Raw genomic sequence first — 20,335 nt, 5'->3', positions numbered from 1 at the left:
GTACTAATTTTAATTCCATGCTAAGATAAAAAATTACAACTATCCTATAACATAAAATCCACCATGGAAATATCCAAACACTAATTTATAAATAGGAATATGGTCAAATAAAAGAGAAATAGCTTTTCTGGTTAGTTAGTGGTAAGTATTCCCAGAATTCTTAAATAAAAAGTAGAAGGACAAAGCCACTTGCTACCAGATCTCTGCTATTTCCTTATGATGATTATATCAACTGGCGAGAAAAAAATCTTTTAACACTATAAAAATCACAAAATTGGTTTGACAAATACCATGAATCTACTACTAAAAATTTATCATTTCCCAGTAGTTACTGGAAACTATGTTATCAAACTTCAGAATACTCAGTGTTTTCCAGGAGAGTAAAATATATGAAAATTTTTTATATGAAAATGAAAGTACAATTGGCAATATAAAAAACTAAATCAGGTAAGTGGTGCCACCCCTATTTTTTAGTATGCAGCAGTGCTTCCTTAAGGCTAGTGAAAACATTTTAGAAGTCTTCCCTCTAGCTCTGCTACCAAATCTTTAAATTTCAGAGTAGCACAGGATACCACACACATGCTCACATATATGTAACACTGGTGTGTCATCCACAACGTGCTATCCACTGGACACTGAAATGACAAACAAACACAAAGAGGTGCAGCTCCACATCAAAGGAAAACCTTTACCTGGATGTCTACAGAGGCCTATGTCACTCACCAATCTTTCTTACTGATGGAGAAGACACCTGTGAGGCCAGAGAGACACTGAAGAGGAACACCCAGACACAGATGTAGATCTCTCTTTCACATCTATCTGTATGACTAATGAGATGGCCAAGAACGGTGCACCTGTTACTCAGTAAAAATGGGGGGACTGAGGGAAGACAGGAAGGTGAGTGTACTGCTACGTCGAACTAAACAGCAGAGGTATGGGAAAAAAAGGGTAAACAGGAGAGTTAAGGCGGAAATAAGAGGTGAAAGAATGAAAAGGCCAAACAGTACTCATTTGATTCACAAAGAGAGATTCTATCCTAACCTTCAACACAACAAACACGAGACATCCTCCTAAAAGTCAAGAGGAAAACAAAAGGTGATGAGGCATCACTCTGGAGTCTAGGACTCAGAGACTGTGCAACCCTTCTGCTGGCACTCACACTCTCTCTTTCCCCCTCCTGCTGGCAGGTCGGTGGTGGGCTGCCTGGTGGAGAGGCCCATGTGGCCAGGAATGAGGGTGGCCTCAGGCCAAAAGCTCGTAGAACTGAGGCCCTGAGCCCGAAGAGGCGCTAAGTCCTGCCAACAACCCCAAGAGTGAGACTGGCATCAGCTCCACCCCCGTGGAACTTGGAGGTGATGGCTACTGGGCTGACACCTTGACACAACTTGACTGAGGGCCTTGAGGGGGACCCAGAGCCAGCAGGTGCAGCTAGGTTGCACCCAGATTCCTGACCACAGAAACTTGAGAAAACAAATGTTGGTGTTCCTTAAAAACTGCATCAAAATTTATATGACTAACATGTGGCTCAGCCATCCCTCTTGTCAGCATTTATCCTATAGAGTCCTGCAAGGATGTATGTACCAGAATGTTCATTATAGCACTTCTCACAGCAGAAGAGAGAAACCATCCAAAATCTAACAATGGATCAAAAGTTAGTAACTTACAGTATCCATATAACTGAACACTACGTAAATAAGTTGCAAATCAGTATGTTTAATTTTCCCCTTTCTGTAAAATCTGACAAACACAGCCCAAAACATTCTCTGTGTACAGATTACTGCAATGAGATGAAGACCACTTTCCTCCTGAGGAAGAAGGCTCTCACTAAACCTCCCCACGAGGCGGCTCAGGCTGGGTATGTTCCCATGGGTTCCCATGTGGATATCAGCTGGTACCAAGGGCTCACACTCCTTTGTAAGAGGCCTTATGAAAACCTCTCATTCTATATTTTTTAAATGTTGTTCTAGAGCCTTAAAAAAGGAAAAACAAAAAGACTATGCCCTCAGTCACCGTTACTCAGGAAGGCTGTGCGGGCAGAAACGCTTCTCCGCAAAGGCAGACAGCCCAGGCCTCCAGACTCCGGGCCAGTAGCGGCCTGTCGACGGCCACCTCTGACCACTGTGGGGTTTTTAAAAATGGCTTCTTCCTACATTGACCTAAACTTTTACTTTCTAATCCTCTTTTGTTTCCATTTACCTTTCCCTCGTTAAGTTTTTAAGCCATAAGAATTAATATCCAATAATTACATATAATACATCTGTCTGAAAAAGGAAGCTCTAGAAACTGAAACATATTCCATAATAAATAGGTTCTAACTAATACAATTCTTTGGTCAAAAGATATAATTCTGACAATGCAACAATAAACAGTTAACATGTCTTATTTTAGACAAAATATGACTACCTACACACACTGAAATGTACTTTAGCAAAACAGACTATACAAAAACCTGTATTTTTTTCTTCACATATATCAAACCTTACACAAAGATGTTAAGATTTAAAATACATGTCTCAAACAATTTCCTTCAGATTCAAAAGTTACTTGCAATCAGGCTAAATGTTAATAACTGGCATATACATGTCTAAAATATATTAAAAATGCATCAACCTTTTCCACTATGATGAGGTCTCCAACTTGTATGTCTGAACTCTTAACTTGCACTTTACCTTAAAAAAAAGAAGAAGTATAATCAACTCAAGGAAATAATAGCACACCAGAGTTAAACTTTCAGTTGATAAATAATACTTTAGAAATAACTTTGGGAGGAAAAAATAACACTTTAGAAATTTATCTATACTTATACTTTCAAAATAAATTTATTTCAGATAGACACAGTCGTTAAAAATTAACTTCTCCTAGTGAACTCCCAAATACAGTTAACTATCCCCCAATAAAAGACGTGCGAGAATGGGGAAGAGGATTCCATCTGGAAAGTTCTTCCCACATCTGCCATTATTTCAGGTCTGAGTCAAGTTACGGATGATCAAAAATATCACTAAATAAAATAATTTGATGACTGAAGCTGAGTAACATGGAGATGTAAAATCCTTACATTAATATTGTGGATAGTACTGATTGGCACATAACTGACAGAAAAAAGAAACGAAGAAAATTACATGTAAAATCACCCTCCACTAGTAGCTTTACAGACACAGGTCAGGACTGAAAACTAAGGTCTAGAGATTTACACAAAAAGTGATGCTTCCACATGGTATACTGTGTAAATTCTTAAATTGTCTCTCTAGTATCTAGTGCATTGTAATCACTTACAAAATCTAACACACAACATCTACAACATGTCAGTGCCACAGAGAGGAGGTGAGAAGCTGACGTGCACAATGGAAGACATCGTCCTGAAGCAGCAACAGGACTTGGTTCAGTTCTCGCTCCCTGTGTCTCCTCCCTCCCTGCTTCCCTTCGCCCCTCTGTTTCTCCCCCTCCTTCCCTCTCTCCCCACCTCCCTATCTTGGTCTCCCTCCCTCTGTCCATCTCCCTTTTGAAACCAGCAACAGCCTTATGGATCTGCCTTGACATTTTTGTAACTACTGTTTTGACATGGGAAAAGGTCCACTTCTATTACATTCACTTTATTCTGAAAGCTAACAGAACAAGAGCTAAGTTCATATTACATTATCAAATACTAACATTACCAGCCATTACAGTGACTTTTAGACCAATTCAACTTATTATAAAGCCTTATTTCCTAAATACCTCTTAAAGCAGCTGAGTTTCAATGGAACTATACCAGTTCCTAACAATTTGTCTTGAGGATATCAAAAAGTTTAGTAAATATTATATTTTTGCTGTTATATTTTTCCACGTTCCTCAATTATACAATAAATACGTAAGGGCTGGAGTTACTTTTTGGGGGGAGATGAAGCTACTTTTTATTCACATTATAAAATAGCAAAGTTCTTTAGAATTGCATGTGAAGCAAATCTTACGATATTTTCGTAAGTGATAAGTATACATCAATTAGTAGCCAAAAACATATTTGCAAAAGAATGTCTACTTTAAATCTTTTTTTTCAGTTGGTCACTTCAAGCTTCAGGTCTGTACTCCCACTATTATGTTTTTTATAGCTAAGCATCAGGCAGTAAAGACATATCACTGATCTCATACTCCCTGAGTATTAACTCAACAGAATTCCTGTCTTATCATTTAATTTTATTTTCTCTTCTATTCTCCAATCCACTTTCCCTTCCTTCTGCTTTTTTACATTTTAATAGACACATTTAAAAAAGAGAGAAAAAGAAATAGTTGCAGTCATAAGATGTAGTAAATGTAAATAATTTTAAACTATTTTGAAACAAAGAAAACACATCCTTTTTTGACTCCTTAATCAAGACCTTACATTTCTGAGATTTATTATTCTCTCACATGGTAACAATGTGAGACACAATTAAACACAATTTATATTTAATAGCCTTTAATTTTTAGGCATTAGTTGTGATCGCTGCTCATTTCTATGGAACTTACTAGCAATTACATGGTTCAGTAAAACAGTTTATGGTAAAATGCACTGTTGAAAGTTCTCAACTCTTATAATATTACAACATGAACAAAATACGAGAAGGCTAAACGCGGCACAGCGTCAAACCAGTATGATAATCTGCCTCACCTGTTCAAAGTACACATTTCTAAATTTTGAAGAACTGGTCAAATTGTTCAACAGTTCTGAACTCTCTAATAATTCTAATCTTGTGTTCAGGGGACTGCCTGCACTTCCTTTACAGCCTTTGTCACATGAACTCACAGACTTCTCTGTTCTCTTTCCCAAAGAACAGGGAAGGCACCCGACAGGAAAGATGGAGGAAAGCCACCCACTGCCCATGCACCTGTCCTGCACCGACAGCCCAGCATCAAGACCTTCCGCAGCCTCATCTGCACAGTCCACGCCTCCACTAACGGTTTGATTTCTGGCCACCCTTTGTGAGCTGAACTGATAGCTGATCCTAGCTAGCAACGTACTAATATCAGAGTTGGAAGAGACTGGTAACAAGAGATATTCCTTAAGTTTTACAAGTCACAGCACATAGAAAACACACAACGGCCACCTGCTCTCACAAACCAATGGAACCATCAACAACACAGTGTTTACTGAATGGGCATTTAAAATTTAGTAACTTCAGAGCTACGCTTGATAGAAGCAAGTTCTAAATACAGTAACAAAGATACTTCAATGCGTACACCAGTATTTAAACCTAATGACAGTTTTCCTTAAAAATATCCTATTCCATTTACTGTCAAGTATGTACTCAGGAAGTCGTACCTTACCAGCCTTTTTCTTTTGATGAAATAGTGAATAGTGAATATTACCAAGTAAGGTAACAACAGTCCTTTCCTCTCTCTAAACTACTGCAGGTAAATCTTTCTTTCTAGCAGTAAATGTTCCCCGCCACTGTGCCTTGAAAGTACGACGGCTTATGTGCTCCCCCTCACAGGAGGAAAGCATTTATCTAACTTGCCCCATGAACCAAGTTTTATTGGCTCCTCCGAAGAGAGATCAAAAATCACTCCAAGAGCCACTCTTCTTCCTGCAGAGTGTCTAACCACGCGCCCTGTCTACCACTCTCACTGCCACTCGTCAGCGTCACCTGTAGAGACAAGACACAACTAAATGGTCGCCACTGTTATTATTTCCCGAATTCAGCATAATTCCAAACGAGCTAGTTGAAAAATTAAGGATTATGTTCATCCTCAGCCCAAACCCTCCATTATTGGACAATTACTTAGAAGATAATCAGATTTGCAGCATGTATACACATACTTCACAGCTGATCTCAAATTAACTTTCCGGCTTCATCTACTGTCTATGTTTCCCTTTGCTCCTGCTCTATCTTAGTCTGGCACCTTCTCCTACAACCGTGTGAGGCCCTTGCCTGTTCTTACAGGTTCTCTGCACTTGCTGTTCCTTTTGACTGAAACCCTTCCCTCCCCAGACCTCCTTAATTACACAGCAAATATAGCCCCATGAAGCCTTCTGTAACCTGTATAAGCATCAGCAGGATTTTATACACACCGCTACACAATGTGCTTAAAATGCTATAATGCTATAAATATTCAAACACCTGAGTGTCTACCAAATTTCAGATCCTGTGCACTTCTAGGACATTTAGTTTGTTCTTCGCAAATGCATATCCAAACTTAACCCATTTTTAAAGAACAGAAGGAGTTGATAACCATTCTACGCCTAAACAGTTAAAATGGGTCAAATGCCAGAATGGACTGAAGACAGCATAACCATAAAGACCACATCTAACCAGACACAGACATTATCAAATAAGGATGAAAATGCATTAATTACTTACTTCCCAACAAAACACACACAAGGAGATAAGAGTGAGAGATGATTACGCAACTTTTTAAAAAAAGCACTTGATCGCATATAAGGAGCCCTCTAGAAGGTCACTTCAGATTAACAGGTATTGCTTCCTGGGCAGACCACGATCCGTGACATCAGCAGGTTATTGGGCCTGTCTTCATTATTTGGGTGGGAATGGCATTCTCCCCCAACTCTCTCAACATTTTAAGTGGGTGTGGAGGTAGGAGCCTAACTTAAAACAGATTATGAAGCAAAGTGGGTAGTTGGGAAATAAGTTTTATACTATACTATATTATATTATATTATACCACATCATATTATATTCTATACTCTGAAAAAAACCCTAAGTATTGCTGAGAGAAATTTTAAAACACCTAAATAAAGGAAGAGGTATATCTCATTCATGGATCAGAAGACTTAATACTATTAAAATGTCAATTCTCCCCCAAATTTGTCTACAGATTCAATGCAATTTCAATCAAAATCCCAGCAGGCTTTTTTTTTAATAGAAATTAACAAACTGATTCTTAAAGTCACATGGAGGGACTTCCCTGGTGGCGCAGTGGCTAAGAGTCTGCCTGCCGGTGCAGGGGACACAGGTTCGAGCCTTGGTCCGGGAAGATCCCACATGCAGCGGAGCAACTAAGCCTGTGCGCCACGACTACTGAGCCTGCGCTCTGGGGCCCGCGAGCCACAACTACTGAGCCCGCATGCCACAACTACTGAAGCCCGTGCGCCTAGAGCCCGTGCTCCGCAACAGGAGAGGCCACTTGCAATGAGAAGCCCGCGCACCACAGCGAGGAGTAGCCCCCGCTCACCGCACCTAGAGAAAGCCCGCGTGCAGCAACGAAGAACCAACACAGCCAAAAATAATAAATAAATAAATAGATAGATAGATAGATAGATAAATAATAAATAAATTTATAAAAGTCACATGGAAATACAAAGGATCTAGTCTAGCCAAAACAACTCTAAAAATGAAAAACAAAGTTGGAGGGCAAACGTTACTGCTTTCAAGAAGTATTATGAAACAACAGTAATCAAAAGAGCATTGTTTTAGCACAAAGAGAGACAAACAGATCAACAGAGTGAAGAGACAGTCTAGAAATAAACCCACACATGAAAGACAACTAATTGTTGACAAAAGTGTAAGGCAACGTGGTGGTAAAGGGATCACTTTTTCAAAAACTGGTGCTAGAAACAACAACACGCACACCTTGTACCAATACAAAACTACTCAAAAGACCTGTCATATAATGCAAATCCTAAAACTAAAAAACCTCTAGAAGAAGAAACATCAGAGAAATAAATGTAACAGAAAATCTTTGTGAACTTGAGTTTAGGCAAAGAGTTCTCAGGACACCAAAAGCACAATCATAAAAGAAAAAACTGATACATTGGACTTCATCAACTAGAACATCAAAGGGGCAAGGAACAGCACAAAGGTGTTAGATCAATGAACTGGCGGTTGAAAAATAGCCGGAGGCAGGTGCAAGAGGGAATAAGCTACAAAGATAGGAAGGGACTCTAACTCCAGGTCAAGTGGCCCCAAGGTTATGGGAGAAAAACAGCAAACATTTAGGAGAGTTGCAGGGGAAGCAGGACCCTCAGAGAAGAGCCACATTTTAATGAAAGCAAGAAGGCACATTCAGAGGAGTCTGATGATGGAAAGGTCCAGGTGATGAAGAAACCAGAATTCCAAAGGCACGGTGAAAAAAGGGCAATGCTAAGAATGAAGATGTACAGAATCTCGTGGTGATTAAAACGCAGAAGATGAAGAGTGATTTTAAAGTCTGAGACACAAACAAAGATGAAGGTCCCGTGAGGCTAGTCCTGGGGTACACAGGCCAAGACTGCGCTCAGGCTGAGAGGCCTGGGGAGTCCAGGACCCCATCCTGACCCCGGCTGAAGCTGGGCAGGGCACAGGCTTCCCCTTGACCTCGGCTGACGAAGTTGAGGGTGCCACAGGAAGTCAGGATTAACTCAGGGCACGTGGACACCCTTCCCCAGTACAGGCCAGGGACAAAAGTGGGAACAAAATGGGCAGCTTATATTCTAGCAAGATTAAGTAAGGCAGAGTGAAATAAAATATAACAACAAATGGACTGTATAATTACAGCCTAGGAAATAAGAAAAAAAAAGAAATACTACAGCCTGGGGGTAAGAATTATAAAGCATCTTGCCAAAAGTAACCAATTTTTACTCTTACACTAGCAATAACCAAAGTATTATTTAATAATATTCTTAAGCAACAACAAAAAAATTAAGATGCTCAAATTAAACACAATCAATTCTTTTTCCTTTACTATCAGTAAAAAAAGAGCTGGAAGAGCTTTGGGAGGAATACTGGAATAATGAAATACTACATTACGGTAAGAAATATTTAAAGATAAAACACTGAATGTTATTCACCGGATAAACTAATATAGCCTCTCGTTGGCTAAGGGAGTCCAAGCCATCTGTGCAGTTGCCAAGGGAGACCCCAGGGGCTGCCAGAGGAGGCTATCAGGCAGGCTTTACAGCCGGCCAGCGCACACGCTTTTGCCTAAAGCCATATGCAGAACCAAACGCTGAAATAAGTATCAACAGTAATTCACTGCATTCGCCAGATAAAGATTTTGTAGAAAATCACAACAGTTTGAAAATTTTAATAAGTATCTCAAACGTTAGATATTTTACCAACAAACAGATACAAATAGAAATTGTATGGTATCAATAAGGAGAGGACACACTCCGAAGTGTTCATAAGCCCTCTGTTGTTTGCATAAAAGAAATTTCTAACCTTTGTTTCTTATAGTTACATAGGCTTCTTAAATATCTATCAAAGGTTAAGATACAAAATATGGTTAATATGAATGGTTCATAATTAACAAGTTCTAAGACTCTCAATCACTAAAATCAGAAACAGTACAAAAAAAGCAGTCTCGCTCTGCCATGGACGCACCCCATGGACAAACCCCAAGTGTCCTACCTGAGTGTGTATGGTCATGTCACTATGGAGAGGGATGTGAGCAAACCTAGTTCAAGACAGTCCCTGGTCTCTCTTTTCCTCTAACGTTTACATAACCCACATGACAGTGGTTTACTTCTCAATCCGCTTACGTGTGGAGACCTGGAGACAGTGAAGAAATCCACAGATGGAGGCGGCAAGACAGCTGTGAGGCTGCCGGAGGGGCCACTGGCCTAAGTCACGAGCAGACAGAAAGTTCCCCAGGACTCTTATATTTAGAGCGTTTCATGCTTCTCAGAGAACACAAGAAAAAAATGAAGATAACTGGTGAAGGGAGGGGAGGAGGGAGGAACGGAGAGGTTTCCCAAGATACCAGAATGTACTGTAAAGGAACATTTAAAACTGGTATGGGACTGGCATGGAAATTTGGATGAATCAGTGGAAGAGCATAGAAACTAGAGGAAAGGGCCAAAACAAATCTAACATATTTCTCAAAGATCTGAGAGAAGTTAGTAACTTGAATAACTGGTTTTAAAGTAACTAACTGACCATTTGAGAAAAACAAGGCAGATCCCTTCTGCATATAATACATACTTTTACACGTAAAATTGCAAATGGAGTAAAAATTCAAGTATAAAAAAATGAAAACACAGAAATACTGTAAGGAAATTAAAATAGTCACTTAGGGGCTTCCCTGGTGGTGCAGTGGTTGAGAATCCGCCTGCTAATGCAGGGGACACGGGTTCGATCCCTGGTCTGGGAAGATCCCACATGCCGCAGAGCAACTAAGCCTGTGTGCCACAACTAGTGAGCCTGTGCTCTCGAGCCCCGAGCCACAACTACTGAGCCCACGTGCCGCAACTACCGAAGCCCGCACGCCTAGAGCCCGTGCTCCACAATGAGAGAAGCCACCGCAATGAGAAGCCCGCGCACTGCAACGAAGAGTAGCCCTCGCTCGCCGCAACTAGAGAAAAGCCTGCGTGCAGCAACGAAGACCCAACACAGCCAAAAATAAATAAATAAATTAATTAATTAATTAAAAAAAAACCACAAAGGAAAGGATCAGAAGATTTGCCTACATAAAAACTATAAATGTATCTACATCTTACAAAAAATGAAAAAATTAATCAAACAAGATAAAAAATATTTGCCCCATGTGATAAATTTATCTTAGTAGAGAAACTATAAGGTAAAGATGAACATAGGAACAACAGGGTATTAAACTTCCATAAAGGATAAGAAACAAACAGTGAAGTGTTAAAAGATAAACAGCAAGCAAACACAATGAGAGCATTTTCCACCAAACTGGAAATTTAAAAAAACGTGTGGCTGGGAGTCCAGTCATTAAGGGTAACCAGCAGAGTAATGCCAGTCGCTGGAGGGAAGCAGAGGATGCTACCAGCATCCAGACAGACACGAAACGCCGTCTGCGTGAGAAGGTACTCCGTGCAAGCAAGTATTTTTTAAAGTTACGTCTCATGGGTTCCAGCCCCCAATTGCCAAACAATGCAATAAAAAATGTTAAATGCTTAATATCATGAAGAAATGAACTCATATAGGTCCTCTCAGGGAGACCTAAGAAAAAATAGCAGCTACGCAGATAATGAGTACGTACGTCCACTCCTGCCTGTCTATCCAGTCCTGAGGATACGTGTCCACCATGATACAGCCGCAGAGAACCAAACCAACGAGGGAGTGTATGTGAAGTGTTTGTGCCTGACGTACAGTAATGGATTGATAAATGTTACTTAGAGTAAAAATGCAATAGTGTATGCTGAACATTCTGGAATGAGCACTGGAAGAGGGTATTTTAAAATGCTGCTCAGATCACAGACAAGAAAGATGACTTGGTGAAAGTGACATATTGCATAGACAATATGTAAAAGGCACTAACGAGGGATTTTAAAAATCTCTTGATTTTCAAGGAATGATTATTACTGACAAATGGAGTCAATTTCACTAAAAGATGACAAAATTTCATTCGACATTCCATAAAAATCTTTTTAACGTAAAAAAAACAGAGTAAGAATGTTAACAAGTGTGGGACAACACAGTGTTGATAATATGAATCAAAGAAGCTAAAACACACAGGAATAAAGGATTTCTATACTCTGCACAGATAAGGTTCCTTTTTGGCAAGGACACCGGACCGCAAGAGACATGTAAATATGCAAATGTTCTCCCTCACATTCTCTCAAACACACACACACACACGAACACACAAACACAAGTAATTTACATAAGGCTCAAGTCACAGACATTTTTCTCTCTCTCCTATGTTTGAATACTTGAAAACATGTTAAACGACAAAAATGCCAGAACTAGTAAAAGAAATAAGTAAGGGACTTCCTTGGTGGCACAGTGGTTAAGAATCCGCCTGCCAACGCAGGGGACAGAGGTTCGATCCCTGGTCCGGGAAGATCCCACTTGCCGCGGAGCAACTAAGCCCGTGCACCACAACTACTGAGCCTGTGCTCTACAGCCCACGAGCCACAACTACTGAAGCCCGCGGGCCTAGAGCCCGTGCTCCGCAACAAGAGAAGCCACCGCAGTGAGAAGCCTGCGCACCGCAACGAAGAGCAGCCCCCGCTCGCCACAAGTAGAGAGAGCCCGCGCGCAGCAACGAAGACCCAACGCAGCCAAAAATAAATAAATAAAAATAAATAAATGTATTAAAAAATAAAAAAGAAATAACTAAGATATACTGGAAAACAATCATCACAAGCTGTATGAAGGACCCAGCAGCACAAAATTAATTCCTTTCATTTCTAAATATCAAGTTCCATGTTAGCTTTAGGTTTAAATTTGGGAAATACACTAATAGTGGTTGACATAACTTAGCCCTGCTGAGATCCGGCGGCTGATGAAAACACAAACAAATAAACGAAGACTTCTGAATTGATCCTATCTGCTAGAATACTGACTGCATGAGCTCTTTAAAAAGCTTAGTTCAGGACTTATCCATGTTTGAACCTCATCAAGTTATCATGGTACCCAACACATAGTGGGTACTTAGTAAATATTTGTGGAAATGAATTGTGAACTAGCCACCCGCATGATTACAAACAAGGTATACAATCTATACATGACTCCCTAGCAACAATGGAAAAAAACAGCATTGTTTCCAAGAATCCAAAAGTAGAATGGCCACACAATTCAAGCTCTTTGCAAAAGCTGCCAAGAAGTAGGAAAATCTATTTTATTTTCTCTTCCTTGACTCTGCCTCTGGTGCTCTTCACTAGGAGATAATGAACAATACAAGTAGTCATAAAGAGAAAGGAAGGAAGGTAGCAGCAACAGGTATGGAAAATTCCCACACAAGAAAAGCAGCTTATCGGGCAATGAAATAAAGAGCAAACTAAAAATCATTCCGTGTTCACTAAGGTCATATGCCAGAGCTAAAATATTCTCTGCTTCCAAACACAGCACCTTCAAGACGTTAGCATATTTAACAGTGGAAGTGGCTTTCCTTCTCAAAAGAAAAAAATAACAACACAACATTTTCTCAATGTATTTCTACAAGAATGTGCTTGAGAACTCTAAATATAAAAAGTTCACATGCCGTAAAATGATACAACAAATCACAGAAAGAAATCAATGCCATTCAAAAAATAAATTTTAAACTATACTCAATAATAAGCATACGCATGCACTTTCTATATACTAAATTTTACTTATCAATCATTTACATCAGAATAACCAGCCACGAAGCAATGTGCCACAGCTGAAAGAACACTGAATTTGAGGTCAGAGGGTCCAGGTTCAAATACAAACTCTGCCAAGAAGGATGGCAACTTAGGGCAAATTATTTAGCATGAGCTTCAGGCTTCTCATTGTCACTGGAGACCACACCAGCCACCCCTGGGCGGTGGTTATGTGAATGAGCAGTGAAAGTGCTCTGACACACACGGGAGTCCAAAAGGGCAGCTGTCGCTACCGTCATCTATCTACATGGGAAATGTCGATTTCTCAGGTCATAGGCAATGATGACCAATTTTTTTAAAAAACGTGAATTTTCACTTGCATTTGAAATGAAACTACTGAAATTGTTTTTAGAGTATGTTGAATTCAAATATTACAGAACTGTAAAAGATATATCCCAGTCTGTCTTCCTCACCATTTTATACTATTTTAGGTGAGAATGACATAAAGTCAGCCACTTGAAGGTAAACGATTCAGTGGCACTTAGGACATTCACAGTATCGTGCAACCAACTCTGTCACGTTCCAAGACATGTTCATCACCACAGAAGAACCTCATACCCATTAAGCAGCTGCCATTCCCTACTTCCCCAGGCCACGGCAACCAGAATCTGCATTCTCTATCTATTAACTTACCTCTTCTGCATATTTCAAAGGAATGACGTCATACAGTATATGACCTTTAGTGTCTGGCTTCTCTTACATAGCACAGTATTTTCAGGGTTCATTCACATTCTATCATGTATCAGCATTTCATTAATTGTCACAGCTAAATAATATCCCAATATCCCAATGTATGAACAGACCATAATTTGTTTATCCATCCATCCATCCATCCAGCCACTGATGGACATCTGGACTGCCATCACCTTTTGGCGACTGTATATAGTGCAGCGATAACATGGGCGTATGCCTATTTGTGTTTGAGTCCCTATTTTTAATTCTAAATTTATCTGGGAATATCTTAATTTCGGCTTCATCTTTGAGTGATAGTTTTGCTAACAGAGAATTTTCTGTTGACGGTTTCTCCTTTTCCAATGTTAAAAACATCACCCCACTTCCCCCTGGCCTCTAAGGTTTCTGATGAGAAGTCTGCAGATGGCTCGTCACCTCGCTGAGGACCCCTTGTATGTGCTAAGCCACCTCTCTTGCTGTTTGCAGGGTGTGCTCTTGGTCCTGGGGTTTCAACTGTTTGATGGCAATGTGTCTTAGTGTGGATCTCTGCATTTATCCTTCTGGGGTTCAGTGAACTTCCTGAAATGTGTAGATCTGCGTCTTTTCTCAAAGTCGGGGAGTTAATGGCCATTATTCCTTCAAATAGTCTCTCTGTGCTTTCTCTCTCCTCTCCTTCTAAGATTCCCATCACGTGTACCTTAGTACACGTGACGCTACCCCACAAGTCTCTTAGGATCTATTTATTTTTCTTCATTCTACTTCTTGCTCCTCAGACTGGATAATTTCAAGGGACCTAGGTTCAGGTTCACTGATTCTTTCTTCTGCCAGCTCAAATCTGCTACTGAAACTCTCCAGTGAGTTTCTCTCTTCATCTATTGTACTTTTCAGCACCAGCATTTCTTGCTTCTTTTTTTAAAACTTACATACCTTTACTGATATTCTCCATTTGTTAACATATCATTCTGGTATCTTTTAGCAATTTGTCCGTTGTTTCCCTTAGCTTCCTGAGCATATCTGAGGCAGATGACGTCGTGTTTGTCTAGTAAGGCCAATGTCTGGGCTTCCTCAGAGACAGTTTTTCTTAATTTCTTCTGTGAATGGGCTACACTTTCTTTGCATGCTTTGTCATTTTTTGTGGAAAACTGGACATTTTGAGTATTATAATCTGGTAACCCAGGAAATGAGCTATTTCCCCCTCTTCTGGGTTTGTTTTGCTGCTTGGTATATGCTATAGCCATGTATATTTAGTGACTTTTCTAAACTATTTTTGTAAAGCATGTATTCTTTGTCACATATGGTGACAAAGAGGGAGGGAGGGAAGAAAGAAGACAGAAAGGAAGAACAGCCTCTCCCAGCCTTTGCAGACTGTGGCTCTGTGCTGGGGACCCTGTCACTTAGCCCGGCTGTTTATAACTCTGCCTCAGCCTTCACTTCCGCCTGCCCTGAGCCTAGAAATTGGTCAGAAGCAAAAGACCTTTTCAGACCTTTTCTGAGCTTGCATCCAGCTCTGGCCTTGAATGCAGCTTTCAAAATTCCCCGAGCAAACAGGGGCACTTTGGATTCTCTCGCATCTTTTCCTGCCTGGAAGTGACACTCTCGTGTGTGAACCCCAACTAATCTTTGCCCGGCTACTCTGGCTGTACCCAAGCCTTACACAAGAAGAAACGCCTGCAGCTTTTCAGCTTTCCTGCCCTGAATCCCAAGTTAGGTGAAAGACAGGCGAGCGAACTGGGTCAGTCCTTCAAGTATCCCCCAGACAGGTTAGACAGACAGACACAATGCTCTGCAAGCTCGTCCTGCTCTGTGCCCTCCAGGGCCAGGTCCAGAGCCCAGACTGGGAACATGGCTGCTGCTGTCTTCCAGGCAGGCGCCATGACAGGGAGGGGTGGGGGGAACAAGGGCAGGTGAAAATACCAAAAAGCTTCCCTACGATTTTTAGGAGGTCTTTTCCTGGATGCTACAATCACCTGGATGCTGTAAAGTTTGACTGTTTTCCAGAGTTTTGATGAAGTTAGCTCTGCCACTTTCTGCTTGATTTGTGGAGCTGCGTACTCTGTCATTTTTGCTGACATCACCGCACCGTTTATTTGTGAATGATACAATTAGTGCCCAGAAACAAATCTCTGCTCAGCCCAAATTCCACAATACAAAACAATTTAAAACATAAGCCAGGACCTATACTGTATTCTAAAATAGACAAACCAAAGTTACACCTAATTTACCTGGCCATTCTGGGGATTCTTTTCCCCAAAGCTAAAGCTTACCTTATTTTCTACAACACACCTTTCCTCTACCATGCCAATACTTTAAGCATTAAAGCTTTTTAATAATTAATTTTTCAATTCAATTGAGAAAGAACAGTCTTTTCAACAAATGATACTGGGACAACTTGATATTCACATGCAAAAGAATGAGAAACCATATCACATATCACACACAAAATACAAAATGAAAACGGGTCACAGACCTGAATGTAAGAGCTAAAACTATAAAACTCCTAGAAGAAAATACAGAAGTAAATTGTTGTAACTTTGGGTTGGCAAATTGTTCCTTAGACACAACCCCAAAACATAAGCGACAAAAAGAAGAAAACAGATGAACTCGGACTTCATGAAAATTAAAACTTTTGTGTATCAGGGGACACCATCAAGAAAGAAAAAAATACAACTCACAGAATGAGACAATATAGTTCCAAATCGTATGTATCTAACATGGGACTTAGATCCAGAATACAGAAAGAACTCCTACTCAACAATTAAAACAAATACCTCAGTTTAAAAGCAGGCAAAGATGTGAATAAACATTCCTCCAGAGAAGATATACTAATGGCCAGAAAGCACATGAAAAGACGTTTAACATCATTAGTCATTAGGGAAATGCAAACTGAAGCCACAGTGAGATACCACTTCACACTTACTAGGATGGCTACAGTCAAAAAGAGAGACAAGTGTTGTTGAAGATGTGGAGAAACTGAACCCTCTCACATTGCTGGTGGAAACGTAAAATGGTGCAGCCAATTATGAAAATAGTTTGGCAATTCCTCAAAAACATGGAATTACTGTTCAATCCAGTAATTTCATGCCTAGGTATATATACAAAAGAAATAAAAACAACGTTCACACAAAACGTGTACACAAATGTTCACAGCAGCATTATTTATAATGGCCTAAAAGTGGAAACAACCCAAATGTCCATCCTTATGATATATCATACAGTAGAATATCACCTGGCAACAAAAAGACGCTAAGTACTGGTATGTGTTGCAACATGAATGCACCTTAAAAACATGATGCCAAGTGTCAGAAAACAGTGACAACAGGCCACACACTACATGACTCCATTTATATGAAGTGTTTAGAACAGGCAAATCCATAGAGATAGAAAGTAGATCAGTGGTTGCCTGGGGCTGGAGTGGGAGAGGGAAGCGGCAAGAGTGGGAAATGCCTGCTAATAGATATTCAGAGCTTCTTTCTAGAATGTTAAAAATGTTCTGAAATCAGATGGTGGTGATGGTTTCATAACTCTGTGATATACGCAAAACTACTGAACTGTATATTTTAAATGGATGAATTTTATGTGAAGAATATCCCAATAAAGCATAAAAACACTTTTTGGACAACTAAAAAACAATAATAATTCATTGTACAAATGTCCACGTATAAACAGAAGACATAAACTCCACTATAAACTTCTCCATTTTTAAACAGGCTCTGAGTCATTATGAATTTCCATTTAGTTTCTCACTGTCACTTTCTACTGCCATCACGCTTACCTGTAATAGCTTCACCCACTCTCTCCCTAATACATTGCTTTTTTTCTACAATGGACTGAAAAACCAAATAAACAACTCTCAAAAACATAAACTAGGCAGGGGTTAAAGCCTTAAATGAAGGTTACAGGGAAATCGGTACACATCATTACCATTTTGGATCACGACATTTGTTTCAGCTGCTCAAAGTCCTCTTCCTGAAGGAGAGTTTAAGGCCATGATACCAGATGTCTGACCTTAATGATTGTGTTTAAAATCTAAAGCAAAGAGAGGCTTTGGAGGAAGTGATAACTACCCTTCACAGACAGTGTGTGCACACCAGTTGAGTTTCACGTGTCTCCAGTACATGTGCGTTATACACAAACTGTAACAGAGCGCACTCTAAAACTATTAATAGTTATGTATATGTATGCGTGCATGCGTTTAAGGGTTTGTGTATATATTAATATTCATAAACACATACATCCAAGCATCTAGAGAATGAATAAAAAGCTACCCTGAAATTATATGCATTATATTATTATAAGAAAATTAATTAGACAACACACAATCGCATAATACTATTTTTAGTAACAAAATTAAGACGTTTTCTTGCATTTATGTTAATTCTAAAATGACGATTACATTAAATAACGATAAACTGAATTAAAAGTGTCCTGCTCACCTCTTACTGTAAGCTTGCTGTATAGTTGTGAATTCACTTCCTTGTCTCGCTGAAAACGCCGAAATTCATCAGTTGCTTCCCTCATGATAGTAACAGCCAAGACAAACCCCTTTAAACAAAATAAAACAAAGTATTTGAGAAAACTGGACTTCAACAAAAAGGGAAAATTCTTTTACTGTTTAGCTTTACTTTTTTCCTTCAATTTACATGAGTTGTAAAATACACAATAAATGAAAACAAAGAAAAAAGACAAAAGTAACAAACACTACAAAAGGAACATAGTAATGCACAGTGAAAAGATTTATAATTCTTACTATACCCCAGAAAATTTAAAAAATTCACACCTTAATATGTACTTCAAGCCAAACATCAGAAAATATTTAGTAACCCAAAGAAAAAGAAATCAATCTTCAATAAACCCATGAATTATATTTAGAACACTCAGGCATTCAAATAGCAAATTAACAAAGACTGACATAAAAATCTTACAATACGTGCACTTAAATCTTTCTGATAGAGTAAAAGCATTTAGGAACACAAAACAATTCCCTTATACGACACTTACACATCAACTTTCTTACATCATGCATTACTACGCAAGTGCATTTGAGAGCACAGGTATGGCCATAGTGCTCTTCTTCTCTCATTTTGTTAAGTAAAAACCTGAACAGATGAGTTTGATGCTATCGAAATAAAACTTCTGTATACCTGCAATCTATTGTGAAATCTGTTACTGACACATGGCTACGTCCATCTTTTTTAAAGGCTACACATGTATTTTCTGACACACAATACAAGAATATTCTTCAAGTCAAGTTCCCTGTGATTAAACAGAGACCTCTTCAGTAGGCTTCATGTTAATGACAAACATGCTCCAGTGTACCATCTAAATTACACAACACTGGGTGAATTTCCATTGAAGGTACAATAATCTCTTATTCCAGGTTTCTTTTTTTTTTTTGAATTAAAAGAACACCTTTGTTTATGGACACTGAAATTTAAATTTTGTGTAATTTTTATGTCATAGGATATTATTCTGCTTTTGATGTTTTTCAAACGTTGAAAGTTTAAAAACCATTCTTAGCTTTCAAGCTGTACAAAACAGAGGGAGGTCCAGATTTGGCCCATGGTTTGCCATCCCTGCTTTTATTTATTTATTTATTTTTAATTTATTTAATTAACTAATTTATTTACGGTTGCATTGGGTCTTCGTTGCTGCGCGCGGGCTTTCTCTAGTTGCGGCGAGCGGGGGCTGCTCTTTGTTGCGGTGTGTGGGCCTCTCACTGCGGTGGCTTCTCTTGTTGCGGAGCACGGGCTCTAGGTGTGCGGGCTTCAGTAGTTGTGGCACATGGGCTCAGTAGTTATGGCTCGTGGGCTCTAGAGCACAGGCTCAGTAGTTGTGGCGCATGGGCTTAGTTGCTCCGCGGCATGTGGGGTCTTCCCGGATCAGGGCTCGAACCCATGTCCCGTGCATTGGCAGGCGGATTCTTAACCGCTGCGTCACCAGGGAAGTCTGCCATCCCCGCTTTTATTGGTTTTTTTTAAATTAATTTTTATTGGAATACGGTTGATTTATAATGTTGTATTAGTTTCTACCGTACAGCAAAGTGAATCAGCTCTACATAGGTTTTTTTCTGTCTAACCAATAGGCTAAAGTAAGTAGGCCTCTGGAGAATGTTTCTTGTGTTTACTGAAGTGCAGTCCTCTTTAAGCAGTCGTTCCTGAAGGCTGGTGTGAGGCTCCAGGCTCAGTGCACACGGGCCCAGCTCTCCACTCACCCAGCAGCCTTCAGTCTTGACGTTCATGGTACAGGCACCACCTGCAAGCGTCACTACTGCTCTCTGACTCTCAGTGTCATCACGGATCACCACCTGCTGACTGCGCTTCCCAGCACGCCTGAGGCCTGGACCACTCTCAGCGCCGATGTGGGAGCCTGGCCCAGGCCCCCCTCGGTTCTCACGGCCACCATCACTACTGGGCCAGCCTCCCGCCTCCAGCCTCATCCCCCTCAAAGTCATCCCTCCACACGGTTCCCAAAGTATCTTCTACAATATAAATTTGACAAATATGTGGCAAAACCCTCCTCCAGGGATGGGCCCCAGCAATTCACTGCCTGAAACCTCAACAGTCCCCGCTGTTTACGCTCCTTTGCTAAAGCACAGCCTTAAGGACAGACGTCTAGCCTCACGGCCCACTCAATGCCGCTTTTATCCTCCAACGCCAGGACACTATCAGCAGTCTCCTGCAA

The 20,335-nt window shown here is 40.1% G+C and overlaps 1 protein-coding gene across 9 annotated transcripts in view; it reads right to left on the bottom strand.

Moving 5' to 3' along the window:
- The window catches only part of ATP9B (ATPase phospholipid transporting 9B (putative)), a 252,828-nt gene that overhangs the window by 165,947 nt on the left and 66,546 nt on the right, over window positions 1-20,335 (bottom strand). For 8 of the 9 annotated variants that reach the window (XM_068562639.1, XM_068562640.1, XM_068562641.1 and 5 more), the window contains 2 exons: window positions 18,088-18,196; window positions 2,611-2,669 (listed from right to left, as the gene is read on the bottom strand). In XM_068562639.1, the coding sequence (XP_068418740.1) occupies window positions 2,611-2,669; window positions 18,088-18,196 (168 nt within the window). Of the gene's footprint in view, window positions 1-2,610; window positions 2,670-18,087; window positions 18,197-20,335 lie in introns of those variants that run through there. The other variant, XM_068562645.1, reaches the window with a different exon arrangement.

The sequence above is a fragment of the Eschrichtius robustus genome, chromosome 14 (genome assembly GCF_028021215.1).
Source record: "Eschrichtius robustus isolate mEscRob2 chromosome 14, mEscRob2.pri, whole genome shotgun sequence".
Taxonomy (NCBI): Eukaryota; Metazoa; Chordata; class Mammalia; order Artiodactyla; family Eschrichtiidae; genus Eschrichtius; species Eschrichtius robustus.
This window is presented reverse-complemented; position numbering and strand designations above follow the sequence as displayed.